The sequence below is a fragment of the Acomys russatus genome, chromosome 13 (assembly GCF_903995435.1).
Source record: "Acomys russatus chromosome 13, mAcoRus1.1, whole genome shotgun sequence".
NCBI lineage: Eukaryota > Metazoa > Chordata > Mammalia > Rodentia > Muridae > Acomys > Acomys russatus.
Genome location: NC_067149.1, coordinates 38,778,530 through 38,805,743, shown reverse-complemented (window position 1 = coordinate 38,805,743; position 27,214 = coordinate 38,778,530). Strand labels below are relative to the sequence as shown.

The following is a 27,214-nucleotide window of genomic DNA, read 5'->3' as shown; positions in this document are numbered from 1 at the left end:
GGCAGCACTTTTCAAAACTAACACTCTCTCTCTCTCTCTCTCTCTCTCTCTCTCTCTCTCTCTCTCTCTCTCTCTCTCTCTCTCAGTGAACAACCTTGGATGTTGGTTCTTGCCTACTACATTTTGAAACCCTGTTTGTTGTTAATTGATGCATATGCCAAGATCTCTGGCCCAAAAATTTTCATGGCTTCTCCCAGCACAGCTTGCCATCTGACTGTTCAAGTGCTGGCAATACAGATGAGAGATACAGGTCTGGTATTCTGTGGGTTCTACAGATCCAAACTCAGTTTCTCTTGCTTGAATGGCAAGTCCTTTACCCATTGTGTCATCTTCCAAGTCCTGGAAGTAGGTTTAAAACCTTGTGTTATGTACATTTTTGAACATAAAGGAATATTGAACATAAAGGCATACAAGTTTTTTTTTTACAGTATTGTTAGTTAATTACTCTAAATAGTAATTCTTGAATCTACTGAAAACAACACAGGGCATTTAAAAATGCAATTTGTATGTACTCTTGTCCTAACAAAAATGCTAGATTCTAGCTAAATAGGATGCAGGGACATAATGGAGAAAGGTGGGTGCTGGAGAGTTGAGAGATGTTGTTGAAAATCATGTGGTAATCCAGCAGGGTTTGCGATGATGTGCTTGTTGCAGTCCTTTCCACAATTTAAAAATAAATAGCAAGTAAATAGCCACCAGCTTGTACTGTTCTCATAAGTTTATAGCTCTTTTGAAGAGAAATATTAATAACAAAAATATTCAATTTTACACACATTTATTTCAGTGCAAATTTCTATAGTGGCCACACTTAAAGAATTCCAGCCTAAAATCCAAGGCCTTGCAGTTACACCTATATAAAATAAGGAAGGTGAGGAGGTCTTTGTGAGACCAAAAGGTAGACAGCACAGCTGTATCTCTATTTGTAGGTGTGGATGAGTGAGAATTGAATAGGACGAGTAAGATGGGGAAATACTGATGGACTCATCCTGTAACACAGACACTGTGTGTTTCTAGGTGACTTTCTATGGTCCAGACTCTATGAAGATGGCTGTTCATGGCTTGGCTTTTAACACTCAAAAGATCTTCAGGTAGGAAAGGTCATTTTCTTTGCTTGGTGCCCATTTCATACCTTACTGTTACTTTGCTGAAGTTGATAGACAGTGAAAAGATGATTCTTTTACATATTGAAAAGAGAGTGACTTGGGGCAATTCACCATTTATTCTTTTCGTGTTATGATTCGGTTCTGAGTCAAAATTCACCTCCAAATGTCACCTTAGCCATGATAAATATGTACAGGTTTGAGATATAGTCTCTAGTATAGGATAGCATCGAACAGCCTCTGAAGCTCATGATGACCGTGGACTTCTGACCCTGAAGCTTTTGACTTTTTCTTATGTACCACACACAGTTGGTGTAATGATCTGAATCAAACCTTCCTGGACCCTCAGCAAATATTGTGTCTTCAGTCCCTAGCCATGCTTTTAATATTTATTATTTTATTTCAGTCTATTATCCTTTATAAATATCTCATTGGAGTTTCCTGTACAATGAAATGAATAGTTTTGAAAAACCACCATTGTATCCATCACTGATTTTCCTGTGGGTGGAGAACTTAACACCCAGAACAACTAGCAGATCCCTAGTCGAAGAAACAAATCAAGAAAGGAGGAAAGGGAAAAGGAGTCTTATGAGCCCATCTCCCAACTCTGGTGACTACACATTGATGTCAACTGAAAAAGTATGACCATAATGTTCTAAGGCAGCAGCAGAGACCAGGCTACTTCAGAGGAGCAAAGAATCCAAGCAAGGAGAACAAACAGTGGGGTCAAAGCACCCCACTTTCTACCCTTTTGGGACCTAGAATGCTCCTTGGATTACTATTGAATTTTACATTCTTATGACTATTTTCACTTGCAATTTAGTTTTTTTTGTTATGTTTCTTTTTTAATATATACATTTATATTATTATACATGAATAAAATAAACTACATGCAGCAGGAAGAACCATGAGATAATCAAGAATTACATAAATGAAATTTAGTTTTTAATTTCCAGGAATATTCAACTAAAGATAAAAGCAGGGTTGGTGGGAATGGCTTAGGTACAGCGTACATGGGGGAAAAATTCAAAGAAGGTATTTGCTTCAATACCAAGGTTCATAGATCCCCAAAAAGTCAAAGGTCTTTTGAGAGAGCTAGTAGTATGGACAACAGACTTGGCAAAGATAACCACACTATTTGCACCAAAGACTAATATAAAAATATAATTTGTTATTCAGCAATCCTAAGATTGTGAGTTTTGTTGTTGTTTCTTTACTTTTAACTTGTTGTTTGTTCAGTTGTAGATCCAGTTTCAAGTCCACATGGATATGCATCTTCTGCCTTATTAAACCAAACTTTTATTTATATACTTTGACTATTATTTTCACACAAATCTAGAATCACTGGTGGGATACCTAATTCAAAATGGAGTAAAGAAACATGTTCTGAGGAACACGACAGTAGTACACACCTATAATCCCAACACTGAAAGGTGAATGAAGGGGGCTCTGAGTTCAAGAATGACCTGGGCTTTGTAGTAGGACCTTATAGAAAGCATCAGGAAGTATTCTTTTTAATATTGGAAATAGTATTGTATGCACATGTGCTTATGCATGTAAAACTAACCAGCATTTTTTCCAGAACAAAAAAAAGATGCTATTTTGTTTTATATTTTTAAAAATATAGAATATTTGTCTTCACAAATATGTTTATGACTGCTCTCTCTTCAGATCTTACTATACACAATTAAAACTCTGGCTGGGCCAATTTTTTGTGTATGAGGTAATAGTAAATGCAACATCCAATCAGGTGAATATTCTAAGAAAGAAGGATAAAGGAAGGAAGGAGAAAAGGTGGGGAGGGAAAAAGGGAGGGATAGACAAGCAAAGCACATGAGGAGGAAACCAAAAGAAAGGAGCAGACGGCATGAGAAGAAGGAAAAGAAGGAGAAGCAACAAAGAAAAGAGAAGGGTGGTAGGGAAAAGAGAGAGCCGCTTTCTGCATCTTTTTGTCATATGCAACCACTATGTATGTGCCTTTGTATAAAAGTGTTCAGAGTGAACCTCTCTCCCTGTTCTTCCGAGGAGTGTTTTGTTTTGTTTTCTTCATTCTGAGTTCAGGGCTCACATCTCAGGCTGGAAGTTCAGAAGCTATGGAAGTTCTCTTGTTTCCATATTCCATTGGAAATGGTGCTACAGGAATGTTCAAGGAAGACCCAGTGGTTTTTTTTTTTTTTTTTTTTTTTTTTTTTAACTGCTTTTTAAAATTTTTTATTATTAATTTATTCTTGTTACATCTCAATGGTTATCCCATCCCTTGTGTCCTCCCATTCTTCCCTTCCTCCCCTTTTCCCCTTATTCCCCTCCCCTATGACTGTTCCTGAGGGGGATTTCCTCCCCCTGTATATGCTCATAGGGTATCAAGTCTCTTCTTGGCTACTTGCTGTCCTTCCTCTGAGTGCCACCAGGTCTCCCCCTCCAGGGGACATGGTCAAATGTGAGGCACCAGAATATGTGAGAAAGTCATATCCCACTCTCCACTCAAGTGTGGAGACTGTTCTGACCATTGGCTAGATCTGGGGAGGGGTTTAAAGTTTACCTCCTGTATTGTCCTTGGCTGGTGCTTTAGTTTGAGTGGGACCCCTGGGCCCAAATCTGCCTATCATAATGTTCTACTTGTAGGTTTCTAGGACCCTCTGGATCCTTCTACTTTGCCATTCACCCATGCTTCTCTCATCTAGAGTCCCAATAGGATGTCCTCCCCTCTGTCCCAGACCCAGTGGTTCTTTATGCCAGTGCTGGGTCATGCACTCCAGCCCTCAGGGTTTAGGAGCAAATGCTTGTAACTGTTGAACCAGCTCTCCAGTCCCATGTACTGTGCATTTAAAAAGGAATTTCCATCTTAAAGACAAACTACTAGGCAATTCAACAGAAAACTTAGGTGTGTAGGCTTGGTTTCTGCTCACTATAGGTTAGAAACACAAGTGTGACCAATATATCTGAAAATAAACTGGACATAGAAGGATAGCTGTTGGGATTACCCAGTGAGTACATACATGGTGACGCATTCCATGATTCTCTCTGCATTTGTTAGAAATATTTTATGCCAATGAAAAAATTAAAAATTATCAGAAGGGAAAAGAATAGTTGGAGAAGGAAGAAAATGAGAAGTGGGAGAAGGAAAAAGAAGAGCTACAGGATATAACAGCCCAGATAAAACTTCTCAGTCTCTTTTCTGCCAGGAGTACTATCATCTAAGCCATGACAGGTTACTGCCTTAAATGATGTTCAGGCATTACTTTGCTTATTTGTAATTACATTGCCTCTAATCATTAAATCATAATCAGAGCACCAAACTTCCTCCAAGTTATAACCTCAACCCATTTTTATCACTTAATAAATCTTTAAAGGAGATAGTTCAACCAAATGGCTTTCTTTGAGGGCTATACATGAGTGAAAGAAGCAATTTAGAAGATGTTTGGATTATATACTCCTAATTACTACAGGGAAAAGAGTTGGGCACAATTTATATCTTGTTTTAAAGAATATGATATGGGCCCTTTCAAACCATGGAGATGTCAGCTCCTTGAATCTCTGTTTACAGCAGGAGAGCAAAATATTTTGGTACAAAGTCCTGGCTCTTCCAGATGCCAACCACATTGGCGGGGGGTGGGGGGGCACTTAATGAACCGGCGAGAACTTTGTTTTTTTCTCTTTTTAGTAGACTGTAAATATTGCCAGTCCTGCTAACTTTGCTGAGTTATAGGGATGATCAAGTGACACAAAGGATATTAAAACAATTTAAAGACTCTAAAGTGCATCTCATGAAAGATAAATCAGTATCCAAGCATAAGGCAAAAATAAATAAATAAAAATAAAAAATAAAAAAAATTCAATCTTGCAAGTTTTCTAAGAAACACAAATCAAAACAGAGGTTACATTTCAGTGGCTCGTCTGCAGCATAGTAGATTAGTATGGTGTGTCTGAAAGCAAACGTGGTGCTATATTTCAATTGTCCAAAACCTGTTTATCCTCCTTGAATTGGTAATGATGCAAATGGATAATGCACATTTTGCTAACACTTATCAAAGCTTCCTGTGTCTCTGGCTTTGCACACAGCACTTTACACAATCTAAATGACTCCCAGTGTATTCTCAAAATGCAAATTGACAGGAAACACTGTCAGATGTTTAGCATTGTCAGAGAGTTTTACAAACTACTTGCTTCATGCTTCATGGCTGTCTGAGGGAGGAACCACACCTAATCTGAGGGGGAAAATCCTCTTTTTCTTTTTTATGTCATTTTATAGCGTCTAAAGACATGAAAAGAAGAATGAGGTCTTAAAGTATTTCCCAGTGTCTTTTATATAAAATCACCAAGCAAAATTAGAGATGCAGTAAGTTGTGAAAAATCAACACAGGTTTTTATGCAACACTCAAGTAAAATTACAACAGGTAGAGTGTTTATGATATGCAAGATTACATTAAAAACTATTAAAATGTATGTGGGACTGGATTGGTGACTCATATTTGTAATGGTAATTCTTTGGAGAAAAGATAATTGCAAGTTTGGGAGCACCCTGCGTAACTTCAAAGCCAGCTTCAGGTATTTGTGCTGTTGATTCTCTTCTTTTTTAGAAAGTGTATACATTTTGTTTTAACTACATTAGGCTACCATGACATTCCCAGAACTTTGGTCCTTACCAGTGACAACACTGTAAGTTTTCCATAGGATTATGTGCATGCACCTACCTAGGAATGATAAGCCAGGGTCAAAAGGTTCAGAGACACCACAAGAAAGCCAGATTTAGCTCAGTGTCTATACAGAAGAACACACACACACACACACACACACACACACACACACACACACACACACACACACTGGAATTAAAATCACAAGTTAAAGAAGCAAACCATCTTGTGGGCTGTGCCAAGAGGAGGGCAGTTTCTTAGCACACTGCTGGAATTGACAGCACTTGTAATCTATCTCCATCAGGGAGGTTAACAGCTGTGTTTAAAGACAGCCATCTTTTTCCTATGGTCACATTTCTCCTTATTCAGTCACTGAATGACAGACAGACACTGTGAAGAAGTTGTTAGCACTGGACTCCTCCCAGAAGCTGGAGTTAAATGAAGATGTGCAAAGTAACAGCACCACTCCGTTTTTTTTCTGTTTTCCTCTTCCCATCTGATCCAGTGTTTTGAAGTAGTTCATGCCAGACAGATTTACTGTTCAGCCTGGAAAATAAGTTTCTTTATAAAAATATATTGATTGCTACTATAAGCCATTTGGTGATGTAGGGTTGAAGATATGAATGAAACTGGGGATAATCAGGAAATATAAGTGCCTGATTTCTGTAAGCTTGGTGTCTAGTGTTACTAACAATCTCCTATCTTTGCACTGAGATTTTCCATCCAAGGAGGAGAAAGTTCAGATGGGGGCATCATAGGACTTAAGACTTAAATAGCACAACTCTTAGGAAGTCTCTGAGGTGACCAGATTCAGAATGTGCCTTCCTCTCTAAGGTTAAATAATCAGTGAGGAGAAGATTTCCAACCTTTTGTCCTACAGAGAGCGCTGGGGCTCCAACTTCCAGGAGTCCTAACCCTGCTAAGGTCCATCTTCCTGTAAGTAACACTCACCAATACTCTAATGAGTAACCCTGAAAATGATGGGCTTACCAAGTTGGAGTGCGATGGTATCACTACTTTGGTTTGTCATTGGTTCCAAATCTTGGTTGAGTGTATGGTCACTTATATATCTCCCAGGGAATGTTGGCATGCAACATTTACTCACAGGAGGGAGATAATTATCAATATTATAGGGTGACTATGTATCACCAAGATCCAGGGCAAGTCTCTTTCAAAAAGGAAGGAGGGCAAAGACAAGAAGACAGCAGCAAATCCTTGATTCTCACCCACCTCCACCCTCTCTTTCCTCATCTCTCATCTCTATCTTCTTCTTTCTTTGTGTGTGTGTGTGTGTGTGTGTGTGTGTGTGTGGAGAGAGAGAGAGAGAGAGAGAGAGAGAGAGAGAGAGAGAGAGAGAGAGAGAGAGAGATTATTACAGGTGATGCTGTAAACCAAGAAGGCCTCATTTTTGTGAATTTCTATCCAGAGAAGAGAAAATGATTCCCTTGGCTAGTGACATTATATTCTTTTCTTCCTTTAAAATTTAAAAATTCAAAATGCAATCTTTTGCTACAAACTTCTCTGATATATATAGATGACTGCTGGAATTTTCCTAAAAAAAAGAAGTGATTGTATCTCAATGTTCAGAATTTTTTTTCATAGTAAATTGTCCAACTCTGCTGGAGCCTCAGGCCATGTTGAAAGGTCATGGCTCCTTTAAGTGAATATGAGATTTCTCAGAGTGTTATTATGAACAGCCTTGGCCTCTCCTGTCAGTATCTACTATCTGTTTTTAAAAACTGTGGATGTGTGCCCCATGAAAAGGACCCAAGAAAAGGAGGAAGATTGAAAGTAATCCACTCATAGCTATAATTCCTTGTTGTGTAATCATGACTCTTATTTTCTCTTTGGAAAATAGCTATTTTCCTCAGCTTTTTGTCAATGTAATAATATTTGACTGTCAACTGAAAAACATTATCCTACTTGAAGCTCATGGAAGAAGAAATAAAGACAGATTATAGCTCTACTAAGATGTTTAGCAATGAGAAAGGAAAGGATCAATGGAAGCTCCTCATCATACATGGCCTCTTGAGAATATTTTGGGGCCATAATAGAAAATAGTTGCTAGCAAAATGAACCCAGGAGTGACTCTCCGGATTCTTTAATGAGAAGATTCCTGTTCACATTAAGTTTCCTTAGTGACTTGGAAGGCAAGGAGACATCAGAAGGAGACAGGCTTTGGGAAAAATAAGATTCCTTTACTCCCTGGTTGATGCATAAGTCATCACATGATCATCTGTATAGTGGGAACTGCCTGTCATCATTAGACACAGACAGGTGGTGATGATGGTATTTATAAAGTTCAAGTTCCTGGAACAACTGTTTACTGTCATCTTGCACTCAAGGCCTCCTTTCCTTCTCTCAAAACACTAAATACAACTTTTAGTAATTTAACAGAGCTACTTATTATTTTTTTGTATATCCACTACAGAAAAATAAACTTCATAAAATGAAAGATCACACCCATAATGACTAGGCCAGCACAGGCCATGTTCAATGCTACAGTTAATACTCATATCTTGGGGCAAATATGAGAACCGAATGTAGGAGGCCACTGTGTACCCATGGGTTTTACTAATTAGTGGTCATGTTCTCAGGCAGGACATGACACTTTGAGGTTGAACTTTGCCCTGCATTCATCTGCAAAGAGCAGATAGTTTCTTCCTTATCTAGCTCACCGAGTTGATTGGGAATGAAGGAGAATGCTTTAAATGTATAGAAGGCCATTGGTACCTACAAAACTTGACTTAGGAGCAAAGAGTGTCCAGGGAAAAATAAGAATATGACTGAACATGAAGATAAAGAACAGACGTTAAGTCATTTCTTTATAAAGACCAAGTTTACTTCAGTCACCAGCATCAGTCATGATGGTACCTAACATTACATAGGATCTCTCCACTCACCTTCTGTCTATCCTATGAATGATCTCAGATAGTGGGGACTACTGCTCTCTTGACCTTACAGATGAAGGGGCGGACAGAGGAAGGATGACATAGACATAGAAAGATATGGCACTAAGCCCTACCATGTCATCATGTGTATCATAAGTTAGAGAGAATCCATCCTTCTGAAGCTTAGGTCCTGAAGGGGCTGTGCAAATTTAGCTCAGACCATCTGGGCCCAGGGAGGTGAGGCTCTGAGGATGAAGACATAGGAAGCTCTTGACATATCTGCCTACTTCTAAGGATCTCCTGTTCCTTCCTGCGAAGAGGCTGGTGATATTAAGAGTTGTTCTAAAAGGTTTGTATCTGGGTTTTTATATGTGGTTTATATTTATCTTGTAAGTATAGTTTTATTCTCTATAAAATGAATATGATGCTGCATACACTGTAAAATCCCCAAATGCTTTTAGTGTCCATAATTCTCCATGAGGACAGAAAGGGGGTAGATGACAACCTCTATTACCAGAAGCTCATTCTAAGGAATGCTATATTCCATTCCAACTTGCTTAATGACACTTGGTAAGTCATCCAATAGCCCTTTCTTATGCCTACTAAAATGACTCGAAGTATCCAATTTATAACACTTACACTGCTCATAAGAGGCACTTTGTTTACAGACTGTTGCTAGAAGATTCATGGCATTAATTCTCCTAGATAAAGAGTTCCTTTTCATTAATACCCCTAGCCTGACAGCCTTTCCAAATATGGAATGGTTACAATTTCTACATTTAAAGCCATTGCATGCTAGAGTCATGAGAAAAAAAAATGACACATTGCAAGTAATGATGGTTCCTAGCACCGATGGAAGCAGTTTTGCTTAGATGCTTCTTCAGTTTTAATGCAGGGTCTCTCTGCTGCTTGGATTCTACACAGAATTAAACATTGTCCCTTTGGATACTATGAAGTACAATGTGAATAAAAATAGCCTATACTATGACCCCTTTGAGGTTGTATGTTGCTTGTGGAAGAAGGCAGAGTTCATTTCTTCTGTAGGAATGCATTCATAGTATTCAATTATATAAGGCTGCAGACAGCTACCTCCACCCTGACCATTCAGGAAAATGATCCTCTAAGTTTCAAGCAGTGGTCCTATTGTTTATCGAAGATAATATCCTGCTCTATGTTAGAGTAGTTCATTGGCTTTTTATTATTTCCATTAAACATATCTATTTCATTTTACACTAGGTTCTCAGATCAACTCTTTGGGAAGGGTGGTTCTAAAAGAACACAAAAGAAGAGATAAAAATAAGTAAGGAAATATCTCTGGGATTTTAAAAGCTAGTATGATACAGTTTAGGTTCCGGTCTTCAAAGTGGAATCTATTAAGGCTTCAGGAAGTATATTATCTACCAAAGATGCATGAAGACCCAACTAACATCTAGGTTGCCTCCTTACCCAGCATCTGCAAAGCTGTTTGTCAGTAGAAAATGAGAAATGAAGGGATGAATAAGTCCCAAGCTTAACAGTTGGCATAGGCCCCTGAAGAGTGCCAACGTCTTCAACTGCCCCTGAAACAGCGGTTCTCAACCTTCTTACTATTGTGACCCTTTAAGACAGATCCTCATATTGTGGTGATCCCCCAAACCATAAAATTATTTTTGTTGCTACTTTATAGCTGTAATTTTGCTACTGTTATGAATTGTAATATAAATATTTTTGGATACCGAGGTTTGCCAAAATGGGTAAGACCCAGAGCTTGAGAACCACTGCTCTAAATAGTCATATGAGGATTCTTTTTTCTTTTTTCTTTTTTCACTTGGGAAATATCTTTTTATTATTGTTGTTGTATTACTCCAATCCATGAGTGATTTAGAAAAGAGCATTATCAAAATACATGATTTAGTTCTTTAAAAAGAATAAAATGAACCTTACTGAAAGTAAGTCCCTACAAAATTAATGGTTATAATTGCCTCAACTGTGTATTCAGTGCTGGGCTATATGTGAGGCTTATTTAACTACAATTGGGTTTTTTATTTAATTAATTTATTCAGATTACTTCTCAATTGTTTTTCCCTCACTTGTATCCACCTGTTCCTCCTTCCCTCCCACTTTCACCCTATTCCTCTTTCCAAGGTTTAAACAATGGGCGACCTCCTCCCCCACTATATGGTCATAGGCTATCTTTTCAAGTCTCATCTTGGTAGCCTGCTTATCCTTTCTTTGAGTGCCAGTGGGCCTACCCACCATGGGGAAGTGGTCAAATATGGTGCACCAGAGTTCATGTCCGAGTCAATCCCCACTCTCCACATAACTGGGGAGAATGTCCTACCCATTGGCTAGATCTGAGTAAGGATTCAATGCTTACCGCATGTAACGGTCTGTGGTTGGTGCAGTAGTTTGAGCAGACCCCCCTGGGTCCTGATCTGCCTGTCATGATGTTCTTCTTGTAGGTTTCTAGGACCCTCTGGGTCCTTCTATTTTCCCATTCTCCCATATTTCTCTCACTTAGGGTCTCAATTGGATGTTCACATGTGAGGATTCTTGAAGTATCCAAAACCAAAGTGGGGCTGGGTAAGACACAGGATCTAGAAGTGAGTGTTCATCCTGGTATTCAGATGTCATTACCAAGGGTAATGTCAGCTCCATTACCAAAAGTGAAACAGATAAGTTAGATCTAGAGACTGGTATATGGGTAGTGAGAAGTCATGGGTATATTCCTCTTCAGAGGAAAGAGAAAATTCAGAGAGAGAGAGAGGCTCTTTTTTTCCTGTGGGACAGTGATATTACAATGTAAGAAATAAAAGCAACACACGGAAAGGAATCTAAAGCTGTTTCTTTTTTAATATTTTATTAATTTATTCATATTATATCTAAATTGTTAGCCCATCCCTTGTATCCTCTCATTCCTCCCTCCCTACCACTTTCCCCCTACTCCCCTCCCCTATGTCTATGACTGAGGGGGACCTCCTTCCCCTGTTTATGCTCATAGGGTATCAAGTCTCTTCTTGGTAACCTGCTATCCTTCCTCTGAGTGCCACCAGGCCTCCCCATCAAGGGAACGTGGTCAAAAAATGGGGCACCAGAGTTCGCATGAAAGTCAGATCCCATTCTCCACTCAACTCTATTTTGAAGACATTGAAAGATCAATTCTCAACTTCACATGCAGAAACAAAAAGCCCAGAATATCAAAAACAATCCTACACAATAAATAATCCTCCGGAGGAATCTCCATACCTGATCTCAAGCTGTATTATAGAGCAACAATAATTAAAACAGCATGGTACTGGCACAGCAATAGGCTGGTGGATCAATGGAATCAAACTGAAGACTCAGAGGTGAAACCGCACCCATTTGGTCACTTGATTTTTGACAAAGAAGCCAAGTCTATTCAATGGAAAAACGACAGCATCTTCAACAAATGGTGCTGGTCTAACTGGATGTCTACATGTAGAAAAATGCAATTAGGCCCATATTTGTCACCATGTACAAAACTCAAGTCCAAGTGGATTAAAGACCTCAACATAAACCAGAGACATTAAATCGGTTAGAGGAAAAAGTGGGGAAGAGCCTAAAGCTGTTTCTTAAACTGATAATCCTACTGATAGAAAGTCGGTACTGTTGCTGGGAAGAACCCATGAATACTTGTTTTCATGCCAGCTTTTCTGCTCTCTGACACATCAGTGGAATAGTTGACAATGGGCACAGCTGGTAATATACCACCACTGGAATAGCTCTCTTGACATGTTATTCTTAAACTCCTTTTAAAACAAACTTTATTGTCACTAAAATAATAGAAGAAAATATACCTTCATGTATAGAGGAATGAAAAGTAAAGTAATGTGATGGGGCTGAGAAGAAAGTTTTGTAGGTAAAGTACCTGGTGCAAGCATGAAGACTTGAGTTCATCCCCAACTTTTAGGTGGATTAAAAAATAGCTGGGTATGGTCTCACAGAGGCCTGTCACACAAGCACTTGGCTACTAGAGACACACAAAGACTCATGGCTGACTCCAGTCAGTGAAGCCAGTCAGTGAATGTTATTCTGTCTCAAAAGATCAAGAGGACAGTGATTGAAGAAGATTCTGACATCGACCCCTGGAGTCCACAAGAATACAACATATGTGGCTATGCACCTCAACACAAAGAATTGGCGTAGCAGGTAATAAGATTTAATGTAGAACCAAAGTCTGATGGGAACCAAAAGTCTAGAAACATCCTCATCTTATACTTACCCATATAAGATTTACTCAAGATCCCCATGTTTTCAAAGGCATTAGGGTTTTTCTAATGCCTGTGAGGATTTCTCATGTAACATTCATCTCATTTCAATGTAGAAAGTAATGGAATCCTAAGATAACTGTCACCTCATCCACCAAAACCACACAGGAGAAGTCATCCAAGAAAATCCTGTAAAATGCCACACCAAGTCAAAATTTATATGCCTTAAAAATTATGTGATGGTCTAAATATATTTAGTTCTTAACATTTGCTATTAAATACGCACAGGGAAAGTTAAAACAATCTGACATATCTCCAGGTTTTGTTTTGTTTTTTTTTTTTTTTTACAAAAGTGGAAGGCAGGCAAGTAGACAATCCAAGCAGCAACAACAAAAATACTTCCAACAAAGTTATTACTTAGAGATTTGTCAAGTGATTGAAATATCAAAGTCACATTAATATAGAATTCTAAAATATTTGATCATAAGGAATAACCCATAGTTTATCTATAGTAAGTCTTTACTGAAGATTTCAGAAAGGAGTAAGAATGAGTTTTCTCTGTTGAGAATTCTCTGTTTAGTTCTGAGCCCCATTTTTCAATTGGGTTATTTGGTTTGGTGGTGTTTAACTTCTTGAGTTCTTTATATAGTTTGGATATTAGACCTTTGTTAGATGAAGGGTTGGTGAAGATCTTTTCCCAGTCTGTAGGCTATCACTTTGTTCTGTTGACAGTGTGTCCTGCCTTACAGAAGCGTCTCAGCCTCATGAGGTGCCATTTATTAATTGTTGAACTTAATTCCTGGTCTGTAATGGCTGAGAAACACTTAAAGAAATAATCAACATCTTTAGTCGTCAGAGAAACGCAAATCAAAACAACTCCGAGATTCCATCTTATACCCATCAGAATGGCTAAGATCAAAAACTCAAGTGACACCACATGCTGGCAAGGATGTGGAGAGAGAGGAATACTCCTTTATTGCCAATGGGAATGCAAACTAGTACAACCACTTTGGAAATCTATCTGGCCCTATCTCAGAAAACTGGGAATAGGGCTTCCTCAAGATCCATATATTCCACTCCTTGAAATATACCCAGAAGAAGCTCCAGCACACAACAGGGATATATGTTCAACCATATTCATAGCAGCCTTATTCATAATAGCCAGAACCTGGAAACTGCCTAAGTGTCCCTTAGTAGAAGCATGGATAAAGAAACTGTGGTACATATACACTATGGAATACTACTCAGCTATTAAAAAAAGGAATTCCCAAAAATTGTGGACAAATGGATTGAACTAAAAATGATCATAATGAGTGAGTTAACCCAGAAGCAGAAAGACTCAAATGGTATATACTCACTTATATCTGGACACTAGTACAAGGGGCATGTCCCATGAAAGTCTTCAATTATCAGGAAAGTGGGACAGAGGGGAGGACATCCTATTGGGACTCTAGGTGAGAGAAACATGGGAGAATAGGGAAATAGAAGAATTCAGAGTGTCCAGAAACCTACAAGAAGAACATTATGATGGACGGTCTGGGCCCAGGAGTCCTGCTCAAACAGTGACACCAGCCAAGGACTATACTTGCAGTAAACATCGAACCCTGTCCTAGATCTAACCAATGGAAAAGACATTCTCCACAGTTGAGTGGAGAGTGGGGACTGAGTTTCACACAAACTCTGGTGCCCCATATTTGACCATGTCCCTTTGATGGGGAGGCCTGGTGGCACTCAAAGGAAAGATAGCAGGCTACCAAGAAGAGACTTGATACCCTAGGATCATATACAAGGGGAGGTGGTCTCCCTCAGTCAAAGTCATAGGGGAGGGGAGTAGGGGGAAAGCAGGAGGGAGGGAGGAATGGGAGGATACAAAGGATGGGATAACTATTGAGATGGAATATGAATGAATTAATTAAAAAAAAGAATGAGTTTTCACTGCTTTTCATCAAAACAGCTTCAAAAAAACCTTCTTCTTCTTCTTCTTCTTCTTCTTCTTCTTCTTCTTCTTCTTCTTCTTCTTCTTCTTCTTCTTCTTCTTCTTCTTCTTCTTCTTCATTTTTCAAGATGGTTTCTCTGTGTAGTCTTGGCTGTCCTGAACTCCCTTTGTAGACCAGGCTGGCCTCAAACTCAGAACGATCCACCTTCCTCTGCCTCCTGAGTGCTAGGATTAAAGGCTTGTGCCACCACTCCCAGCTCAAAAACACCTTCTTAAAGCACTAAAAATTTAGATGTTATTTATCCATGTACATGTTGACTTGGTTGGTTTTTAAAATCATGTTATATAAATTAGGTGCCACCATGGAACATGTATATAACAATTAAAGGGCAGTTCAAATTGGAAGGAAAATGATGGAGAAAACAAATTAGTTAAATCACAAATACTTTCTGCAATATATTCTAAGAGCAGTTAGCTTTCTTAAATATCATTCCTTTATCTTAATAGTCTTGTTAACAAAGTCTACAGGTAGTGACTTAGTGACAACACAAATGAGATCTTATGAATGACCTGGTTTACAGTGTTTATTCTTCAACCTTATTTATTAAAAAGCCTTCTAAAAGAAATAGACTTTACTTTAAAAATAGCTTAAGGATTCTGACTACACATTATGGACATTCACAGACATGATGGCTCATACCTATAATCCAAGAACTCAGGAGCATAAAGTAGAACTGCTTATATCCTATAGCAAAATGAAAATACCTAACCAGTCAGCATCACATAGTTAGACTTTTTTTTTTCAAAAACAATAAACAAATTAGGCATTTAATAGTGTCTGATCTTCAGCTTTTGGTATATTTTCCTGGTAGATATTGGTTTAGGACAGAAATCACACTGAAGTGTTTACTATGTGAGTAATGTTATTATAGCTTGTTATGCCATGTTTGGTTGATATCTCTGGGAGACTTTTTCTTTTCTGAAGAGAAATGGAGAAATAGGTTTGGAGGAAGAGACTTGGAAGGGAAAATGCAGTCAGGATGTAATGTATAAGAGATGAATAAAAGGTTGTGGAGAAAGGGGAACACTCCTCCATTGCTAGTGGGAGTGCAAACTACTTTCAAAATCCCTTTGGTGCTTTCTCAGAAAAATAGGAATAGTTCCACATCAAGACCCAGCTATAACACTTCTGGGCATATATACAAAAGATTCTCCACAATACCACAAGGAGACTTGTTCTACTATATTCATAGCAGCTTAATTCATAATAGCCAGAAACTAGAAACAGCCTAGATGTCCATCGACCAAAGAATGGATAGAAAAATTGTGTCACATTTACACAATGGAATACTACTCAGCTATAAAAACAAGAACATCATGAAATTTTCAGGCAAATAGATAGAACTAGAAAATATCATCCTGAGTGAGATAACCCAAATTCAAAAAGAAATGCATGGTATGTACTCATAAGTAGATGGATTTTAGTCACAAAGTACAGGTTAGCCATACTACAATCTGTGGGCCCAAAGCAGCAAAGTAACAAGGAGGGCCCAATAAAGGATGCTTGAATCTCACTCAGAATGGAAAATAAAATAGGCATTGCAGGTGGATGGATGGAGTGAATTGGTAAGAGAGGGTATGCAGAGGGCATTAACGGTGGGGATTAGGTATAGGGAGAGCCTGGGAAAGAGGGTCTGGGGAAAGAATGTAAACCTGAGGTGGGGTCATCTCTGGGATATGCTAGAGACCTAGGATTGTGGAGACCTCAGGAAGTCTATGGGAGCCACACTAGTTGAAACTTCTAGCAGCAGGGGATAAGGAGCTTGAAGTTACTATGTCCTGTAACCAGGAAGGACTGCCAGGGAAGGGATGAAATCACCAATCCATCCATAAAACCTCATTTGGCCCAAAATTTGTCCTGCCTACAAAATGTGCAGAGGCAAAGATGGAGCAAAGGTTGAGGGAGTGACTAAGCAAGGACTGGCCCTACTTGAGACTCATCCCATGAGAGAGAACCAGTCCCAGATACTACTAATATTAGTTGGCTATGCTTGTAGACAGAAGCCTAGGATAACTCCTCTGAGAGGATTCAACCAGTAACTGATGGTTATAGATACAGGGACACACAGGCAAACATTAGGCAGACCTCAGGGAGTCCTTTGCAAGAGTTTGGGGGGAGGTGATGATTGAGGGAGCTTGAGGGGTAAAGGACTCCACAAGATGACCTACAGAGTCAACTATCCTGTGCTAACAGAGATTGAAACACCAATCAAAGAACATGCAAGAACTCATCCTAGGCCCCCTGCATTCATGTAGCAGATGTGTAGTGTGGTCTTCAGGTGGATCTCCTGACAACTGGAGCCTGGGCCCTCTCTCACTCTGAAGCCTGCTGTTGGATCCCATTTCCCCTGTCTGGCCTGAGTGGGAGAGTATGTGCCTAGTCCTGAAGGGACTCAATATGTCATGATGGCTTGGTGATCATGGGGGCCTCCCCTTTCTCTGAGGAGAGGGAAGAATGGGGGAAAACATTATGTGCAGGGGTACTTGGAGGAGAAGAACAGGGTTGCGACCAGGATGTAAAGTGAACAACTTAATTAATGGAGAAAAAACAAAGCTGACAGGAAAAAAAAAGATTTAACATTTAAAGGTGAGGAGGAACTGGAAAGGGTTTAGGGAGGAGAAAGGATATGACCAAAACATCATGTATAAGAATACATAAATAAAGTATTTAGCTTTTTAAAAAGAAAAGAAAGGGAACACAAGCAATGAAGACAAGGAGTTGCTTTGGGATAAGACTCTATTCATTTATTTATCCTTTGTCATATCCAAAGGAAAACAAATCTCTAACAGCCAAATTGTCTCTTCACAAGGTGATGGATTCCTAAATGCTGTGTTCCTTCCTTTCAGTGAGGAGGTAACTGTGATGAATCAGGGTCCACAAAGTGGCACCTGGCAGAGCAGCAATGTTCGCTAGACAAATGTTCTATGTGTGACACAAGACACAACAGATAGATTTTTTTTATGGCTGCCATAGGCAAACACATTCATATTCCTGGAACCTATTGAGTGAGAAGGATGCTTTTGCGAGACGAGAGTTGGAACAAACACTGGTCCTCTTTGAAAACAGGGGAAAATCTGGGAAATGAGGAGTCCAGCCGCTCAGTTCCAGACAACGCCTGGATATGCACTGTGTCTTGGTGCTACATTTCCTTTGACATTGACTTTTCTATTCCACTCAATCTATAGCATGACCTCATGCCTGTCTGCAAACATTTTTGCACCTCAGTACAGCGCCATAGAATGCACATTCCTGAAATGCTCCCATCTGTACCTTTGCATTTAGTCAAATTTCTGGTTTCATTTTCCTGTTGGACTTTTATATATGGCCTTCTCTTTCTTAGAATTCACATAAACAATAGGGTAATCATGAATTCTTCACAGGCAATTGCATTCAGCCTGAGTGGTGAGTAATGTTAGCAAATGCTGAATTGGGACCATGTGCTAATGTCACTTCAGATTTTACACTTGAATCATGTAATTTAATCCCCACAGCAGCTTCCGAAGCTTTTCTTCCTTCCTCCTTTCAAGCATGAAGAACAGCTTTGAAAAGTTAAGCAATATTGTTCAAGCTTTCATAGGTAGACATGGATAGGTACTGATGCAGACCCTAGGCTCATTGGTTCTAAGGGCAATAACTGTATGGTGCACACATCTTCCTGATTGGAGATCATGTTTATTCATTTCCTGAGACGTTATTTCTTTTTCCTTCTCTTCTTAGTATCTACTCACATCCATCATCCTCAGCATGATCAGACTTGGACCATATTGAACCAAGTATCAAGGGAGAACATGTTCAGTTGGTGGGCTTAGAGTCAGGAGCCACATGTACAAGCAATAAACAGAATCCATATGTTCTTTCTGTCTCTCAAGGACATGTTCTGAGTCAAACTGTCTAATAGGTTCTATTTCCTAGTGTGTGGCTCTAACACTGTCTCCTCAGGGTGATGTACCCCCTACTATAAAATATCACAAATGGCATTGACACCTATCATATGGGGACTCTGCCTTCTGCAAAAGTCTGGACCATCTTACACATATTCCTTTCCATTATGCTAGCCAAAAGGAGCCATGTGTGAGATCACTTGCTACCAATGTTCGGCTTTTAGCAGAGAAAATAATTACAAGGGATGGCAGGAGAAAGATAGCTTTTCAATTTCAAAGTATGAGGGTTGGATATACATTTTTTAAAAAAAATATGGAGCAGTTAAAAAGTTTATTTTGCCTTATGGACATATCAGGTGAAAGTGAGCATGTGTAATTTATGGGACAGGTGGTTAGTTGGTGTCTCAGTATATTTGCTGTAAGAATTTCTGTAACACAGTATCCTCCAAAATATACAGGAGCAAAGGCTGGTCTATATTTCTTAACATTTTTAAAAATTATTTTTTGTTTCACTGCCCGTTTACTTGTATGGAAGCTAGAAACTTTCATCAGAGCGCTATCAATGCAATCTGCTTTCTTCAAATGCTATGGGTTTCATCGTTCATTACCAATGTTGGTAGGATGACAGATTCCATGTTTTTCTCCAAAGAGCTAATGTAGAAACACAACTTCTCATAGCTTAAGAGGCTGTATGGTGAATAAGAAAACAATAGTAGTTTCGGCATGTTCACTATCATCATTTTAGAAGACTCACTTTTTTAACCAGAGTCCAGTCATAAGAAGAGATGAGTGAGGCTGTGTTTTGTTTATTGGTCCTCATACCAAAACATCCACTGTCTCTATGCTGCTGGTTTATGGTGTCAAACTGATAATTTCATGGTCTGTTCATGTGTCTCCTTCTTTCTGACACATTCATTCTTTTTACTGTTTCAAAATTTAGTCATCAAGAAGCTTTCTTCATATTTTCCCTATGCTAAAGCCTACCAAGTCTTCCTTCTTCTGGCGATAGCCTTGATTTCATTTAGCTTGTTATTACAGCTTCAAGGAGTTACCTTTCACCTGTTCCCGTTATTTCTTCTTTCCCTTTAGACTATCAATTAACATAGCTTTCCAACTACTTTCCACTTCCACAATGGAGGTATGTCTATATGTCAGAATATTTTAAAGTGTGTTTTGAAAATACTACCAAAGCAGCAAGAGACTTAAAAAAGAAAAGGTGTGTGTGTGTGTGTGTGTGTGTGTGTGTGTGTGTGTGTGCGCGCGTGTGTGTAGGGGGACAACACTCATGGACCCTTCATATCTCATATATTAATATCCAAAATTTGGGAGAATAAGAGCAATAGGAACTATATTATTAGCTACCACTCAACAGACCATTTCTTACAGGGATGGCTGAAAGAAATGTGTGATGACTAATCTTGATTGTCAACTTGACAGACAGATTCTAGAATTAACTAAGAGATATGCTTCTGGGTGTGTCAGTGAGGGAGGTTCCCAGAAAACTGCTAATGGGGAAGACCCTCCACTGGTGGCAACTTCCAAGAAGTTGTCCAGATAGAAAAAGGTTAATGGAAAAAGCATTCCCTTTTGACTTTGTTTCTTCCCAAGAGAATGCATCCGTGCTGCTGCTGCCATCACTGATAGACAACAGATTCCAGTATGTTTGAACTTCCACATGAGCTGCAGACCAGCATCTCTTCAGGACTTTTTCAGGCCTTCCAACTCCTTCCCTTGGGACTACAGAGGCACCCTGTTCCATGGGCTGAGCAGTCGCGAGGGTTTGAGTCTGTGCAGTGTGCAGACGGCCACTGTTAGACTACTCAGCCCCTATTGAGTAAGCCATTCTAGTAAATACAATTGTGTGTGTAATTATAATCATGTAAATATTATGTAATCCATTCTTTTCCTAGAGAAATCATTGCTTAATTAAAAAAATGCATGAAGAGAGAATAAGAGAATAGCTTTAGATCATCAGTAATTTAGTAAATGTGACCATGGAAAGAGTATGACAGTAGGGCAAACACGCATTTTCCATTTTAGATGGTAATTTGGCCATATATATTCTTGATAAATTTCATCTTCATGCTCAGCACTAAGATGTCAGTAGCTATAGAAAATGTTGGGTTAGAGCATGCAAAAAGACAAGTCCTGGTCTTAGACAGAAACAAGCCTAAGTTCTGTCTGACAATCCACTCCACCTCCAGCCATTCTGCGGAACATCAGATGTCAGAAACACTCTGGAAACTGCCATCCATCATCTGCATACTGTCGTACACTTGAGTGTTCCCTGTCTTACAGACAAATTATCCAGATGTCAAACTAATTTTTTCAGTTTCCACTTGAAAGCTTTGTGTCACCTAGGTCTAGTCAACATTGAATCAATTTTATTCCTTTTCTCTCCAACAATAGAAAGACTATGTTTCTGAGAACACTGTGCTGTTTTATAGCGTGTTCTGAACAGAGTATGTGGTTACCCTGATATTCTAGTTAAGCCATGGTGATTCCAATATATGTGTCCTATTGATTTTGCTGCAGTGTTTTTATTCCAGTCTCTGTACCATACATCTTCTGTTCTACAGAATCCTCTTTGAGAGAAAGTGGTTTCATAAGTATTCTCAAATCCTTCATGATATACTAAATACTATGGACCATACACGTTCTACCTAATGAACAGTGACTTAATGGGGAGCCTAATTTACAACGTTCAGGTGATGAAAATATAAAGAGGAACTAAATAAGACTAGTAACTATGATGGCCTCAACATTGTGTGTGTATTTGTGTGTGAAGTATGTATGTATGTTTGTGTGTGTATGTGTGTGTGCGTGCGTGTGTGTGTGTGTGTGTGTGCATGTGTGTGTCTGTGTGTGTAAAGGTCAGAGGACAACCTAGTGTTTCAATGTTTCATTTCTCCTTAAACTCTGTTTTCATTACATTTTGGTACAGGGCCTCCCAAAGGTCTGGGGCTCAACAGTTGGGCTAGGATGGCTAGTTGATGTGCCTCAGGGATCTGACTGTCCCTGCCACTCCAGTACTGCCTTTAAGTGTATGTCACTATACCTTTTCCTTTTCTTTAACATGAGTTCTGGAACTCAGACTCTGATCTTCATGTATGTACAGTAAATACTTTACTGCCTTAGGTTTCCCCTGCCCTTGCCCTCAGTATGTATCATCATATTGAGTACACACTAGGCTGTGGGGACACCTGAAAGTCACTTTCACTAATGTGGAAAGCTACTAGAGAGGAGAGTTAGGCTACTCAGCCTTCCATAGCTATACAATACTAAAATATCAAGTATAAGATTAGATACAAATAAACATCAAATTTGATCAAGCGTAACATACCATTTGTTCCTTTGACAGCTACAGCCTTGCTTCATTAATTTCCCCCAGAGTCCCCATGTTCTCCCCAATGGCGCCGGTACCTAGTCACCATTTTATTGCTGTTCTTGTTGCGCACTATACCCTCAGCATCACAGGAGTCTTCTTGTGCAGATCTGTGCAACAGTGTTCTTTATCAGTGACTCCTCACTTGTTTTCTCTTTTGCCAATCGGCTGTTGTCTAATCATTTCCAGATGTTGGCTCGAACATTATTCTCTCAAGGAAGTCTTTGGGAAAAGCTCAATGCCTTCAACACAACTGAAATACCTCTGTTATATGTCCCTATTATGCTCGGCTCTCACCTTCTAGTCTATAAAACAAATTCACTAGAGTAATACCAATGGCCATCCTCCTACTGCTATGTTATATTCTAAGCCTCATGAAAGTGGAGACCCTCACTGCTTGGCTCACCATGAGACCACCAATGCCTAGAATAGTGCTGAGCAGAAAGGAGACCACTTAATAAATATATGTAAATGACTAAATAAACTGATGTCTGCTTTCCCCTTTATCAACTTATAAATATGCTTTTTATTGGAAAGAAATTTACAAAAGGCTTGCATGAGAAACAGCAAATATTTTAAGCATATTACAAGTAGCAAATGACTCCTTCAATTGTATGTTATGAAAATCATTAGAAATGGTCATAATGATAAATTCAAGCATTCTGTAAACTTAATCAGATATACTGTGGATGATAACAGTTACCACTAATCCTGGTCTAAAACATCTTAGGGCCATTTATTTACATGAAAATGATTTTATTCTCCTGGCAGGGAATGAACCAACATTTATCAACAGGAGTGTTTGAATCAATGACGTCCCAAGAATCAGTGCAAATGCCAATTACAATGAGATGGACAGGCAGAAAAGCATGCCGTCTTATCTCCACTCCTCTTGGCTTGCAGGAGTTATGCTCCTGTTCTATTTTCTGAACAATCTAGTAAATTTCAATTTACTCTTTCAATTTGTCTCCAGCCAGGCTTGCTTCTGTCTGCTGTGCAAACGTCTCAATGCTGGCCAGGAAAAGTCACAGAGGGATGACAACGGGAATGAAATTACCTGTGCATTTGCGGTCCGTGTCTTCTTTTTTAGACCCACTAATTGTCAGCTTGCAGTTGAAGTTTTCTTCCCAGTATTCAGCAAACCATACATTTCTCCTGTTGTTTTCAAGTGTCCGGGATGTGAAGTATGCATCAAACCCTAAAGAGAGTTAAATGAGAAGGTCAGAACTCATAGAAATCACTCATGATATAGGGAGAAGAAAAAAAAAAAAAAAAAAAAAAACAACAACGACAACAAAAAAACAGTGATAGGTTGTAGAGTGGAAGATTTATTTTGTGGCAATCAATAGAATAGGTGATGAAAATCAAATTCATATGCATATACCCTAATACACATTATATGTATATACACAAACATATATATCAAACATATATATTATATAGTATAATATATATATGCATACACACGTATAGGTATTAGAGTTAGATATAAAGGCTAAAAAATATAGGAAGATATCCAATTCAATAAGTAAGGGTAAGCTGTGTTCTACAAGCTCTATTTTTACTGTAAAACCCACACTGAAGGTCTTAGGAATGATATAATGAGCAAAAAAAAAAAAAATTAAAAAAATTGCATTTCTAACAAGCTAAACCAAAGACAAATGTCTTTAATTGTGATGATTAATACTATCAAACTGAGGGAGTTCATACATGTAGGTGACAAGTCTCTGGGTACATCAAGAGGTATTGTTTGATTAGATTAGCTGAAGTGAGAAGACCACCTTAGTTGTGGGCAGACCCGTTCCTTGGGCTTGGACAGAATAAAAGGATGAAATAAGCTGAACATCAGCATTCATGGCTCTCTGCATCCGTCGATGCTCTGGCCCCAGATACCTCCTCAAATTAGACCAGTATGGAATCTGATATTTATAATATGAATATTTGGTATTCTGCCGTAGAAAGTTGCATCTCTTTTCTTTCAGTGCTGTTTTGCTGAGTCCTGGGCTGTGTCTATGATTCATTGCAATGAGAAAGACCAAGTCAAATGTCTTGAATAACACACTTGACTAAATCAATGAATGCATAAGAAACTTAGGAAAACAGAAAGTTATTACATAGAAAAGTTATCCATATTTACACACTCAGATAACAACTCTTTACAAGAGGGAGTGTAAATCCAGAGTTGAAATAGCTACACAAGCAACCAAAAACAAATTATTTCATCTAAGTGCTGGTGGTATCTTTCCATTTAATCTGGCCATTATCAGGTCTTCAGGAGGAGTTCTATGCTTCCCTGTGATATTTCCCTCCAAGAAAATTTGTCTGTTATGTGAGTGATAGTGTTATCATTTTCTCTGAAAGCTACACCAATTGTTTTATAGCGACTATGGAAAAATATAAAAGAGCCATAATGTTCTGAGAAAAAAGATAAATTGTGTCTAATTCCTTGGGGTAGGAGGACAGGAAGGAGGAAAAGGAGAGCTATCTGCAGTGAATATGCCATGATTATGCAACTCTAAATTCCCTAGGATAAAGGAAGAGAGGAGCTGGCACAGAAAAAAAATGAGAACACCAAGACATGAAAAAAGGATCACAAGTAAACATGGGAATATAAAGGAGAATAAAGGTAGCATTTCACACCTTTAGGGAAACAAAGCTCTCTTACATTCATCTAACACTCATCAACTGTTTGGAAGTTGGAGATGTTATTTCATCCCAGCTCAAGAATTAAACATCTAACACACAAGATATACTGGGAAGCCTCAGGTGGACAACTACGAATGAAAGTCTGGCATTTGAGAGCTCTCTTAAGAGGATAACTGGTATAGTCACATGGCTGTAGGAACTTATGGGAGTGGGGATGTCCTACATCTTTGCCTCTGGCACTATGTAGGGTTTTATTGTCATATCTTTCTTCTTGACTCCACCCATGTCTGCATATTTTTGTCTTAACCTTCAGGTCTAGAGGCCATCATCTGTACCCTACTCATCCCTGCATTTCTCATTTGCATTCCTGTAAAATTTAGCTAAAGTAAATTAAGTTTAAGAAATATAAATCACTTTGTCTGACCTCATGGGATAAATCTAGACAGAGATGCACCTAGAAATTCTCTGACTGTGTCTACTAATGAGACTGGCGGCAAGCAGCCATTATTTTTGAGCAAACAAGTAAGAGTTATTGCGATGGAAATTATCCACAATGAGCAAACAATCCCAAGAGAAATGTTTATGGATGAGGCAGAGAAAGTGAGATATGCAACACTGTTCTAGAAAATGCCTCCACTCCTAGCCTCTGGTGAAATGATCACCAGTTTAGTTTCAATTAGCAAAATAGTAACTCTTTAATAGTACACCAATGACTGAAATAACTGTTTGGCTTACTTCAACTAACACAATGGCCTCTAATTCATGCTATCATAAATGATAGAATCTTATTTTTCTACTCTTTGCTTACATATTTTTTTTATTCCCCAAAGGGAGAGAGCTATGTATGGGTATATCTTTTACATTATGTAAGATTCAGGTTTCTGTATGTATTAAAACTTTGTAGAAGAGTTATTCTCTAAGACAAGGTAATTTTCGTTTCTATGCAAATATTTCACAGGTATAACATATTAATAATTCATGACTGCATGTGAAGTGTGCATATTAAGTATATTCATGCAACTTCTTTCCATTAGCATAGCAGACATGAATAATAAAATCCTGAAAATCATTGTTTATACTGTGGTCTGTAGCTCCTTTGCAGTTTAAGTCTTTAGGATGCTAAATTTAATAGAAGAATGGATGAGTCATTCTTTTTTTTCTTTTCTTTTCTTTTTTTTTTTTTTTTTGATGAGCCATTCTTGATAAGAATTTATGTTTCCAAGAAAATGTTGTTACAAACACAGTTTACAAATGTTATACACAACTATGAAATTTGAATTAATAATAATACACTTAAGTTACTCTGTCCATAGTTTCACTTTGAATGCTTTTCTTGGGTGTGTTTTGTATAATCACACTTTTCACTGGTATGCTTGCTAACAAATCTTGGAGCTTCACAAGGTGAAGCACGTTGTATTTTTATCTAGCATAGTCTGTTTACTATCTTCATGAAATAAGTATGATATGTGGTCATAACTGTCAGAAACTGTCAGGATGATAGTGTGTGCTACAAGGACTGTTTACTAATTAATGGATTTGGATTATTCTTACTTATATTACAAATAGTTTTATTTCCTGCAGAACTTAAAGAGCTCGGGATTGTGATTGTGACTGCTGGGCCATCAAGAGGATTTGAGGTAAGATAGGATGAAGTTTTCTACTGGTACACCTGCAACTCAAAGCTACACTTTCTTATATAAAAATTCTAAGGGTTGATGTCATTTCATCAATCCTGAAAACAAGATTGACTGAAATAAACTCTTTTCACATAAAGAATGAACAGACAGTCTTAAGGAACCAGGAATTTGGGGCTGGAGCGATGGCTCAGTGGTGAAGAGCACATATTACTGTTGTATGCTAAAATCAATGGGTGGCTCACAACTGCCTAACAAACCCAGCTCCAGTGGTATCTAAAGACTCTTTCCCTCATGGATTCTGCACTTGTATGCACATACCTACACAAAAACCACCTTTTTCATACACACACACACACACACACACGCACATGCACATGCGCGCTCGCACACACACACACACACACACACACACACACACACACACACACACTTAAAATAATAATAAAAAAGAATCAGGCATCAACCAGTATTCATATTTTCCTATCTTTGGAACTTGGATGCACATGTTAGCTGCTATTATTTGACAAATGTCCAGAAAGAAAAAAAAATCAGACAATACGTTTACAGAGTGGAGCTTTGCTCACAGAATGAAGTAGATAATATTTATTATCAGTACCAGCTACCAGACTCTCACAGGGTACCTGTCAAACAAGCCTTGTCTTCCACACAGAGTGACCTTCAGATATTTAGAGGCATGTTTACCAAGGCATGTTTATTAATATCTCTGTACGCCTGCCTCTCTGAGGATAGCATTTCAATGACCAACAAAGAGCAACTTCCCTAGAGTCCTACTTTTGAGGGTTCATCCCTTGATCTACATGAGGTATGTGCAGAA

General features: G+C 38.6%; 1 protein-coding gene across 4 annotated transcripts in view; it reads right to left on the bottom strand.

Annotated features, from left to right (window-relative positions):
* The window catches only part of Grm7 (glutamate metabotropic receptor 7), a 901,188-nt gene that overhangs the window by 288,650 nt on the left and 585,324 nt on the right, over positions 1-27,214 (bottom strand). The window contains exon 5 of one of the 4 annotated variants that reach the window (XM_051155024.1): positions 23,154-23,294. The exons of the other annotated variants lie outside the window; for them this stretch is intronic. Within the exon in view, the coding sequence (XP_051010981.1) occupies positions 23,154-23,294 (141 nt within the window). The remainder of the gene's footprint in view (positions 1-23,153; positions 23,295-27,214) is intronic. 4 annotated transcript variants of the gene reach the window in all.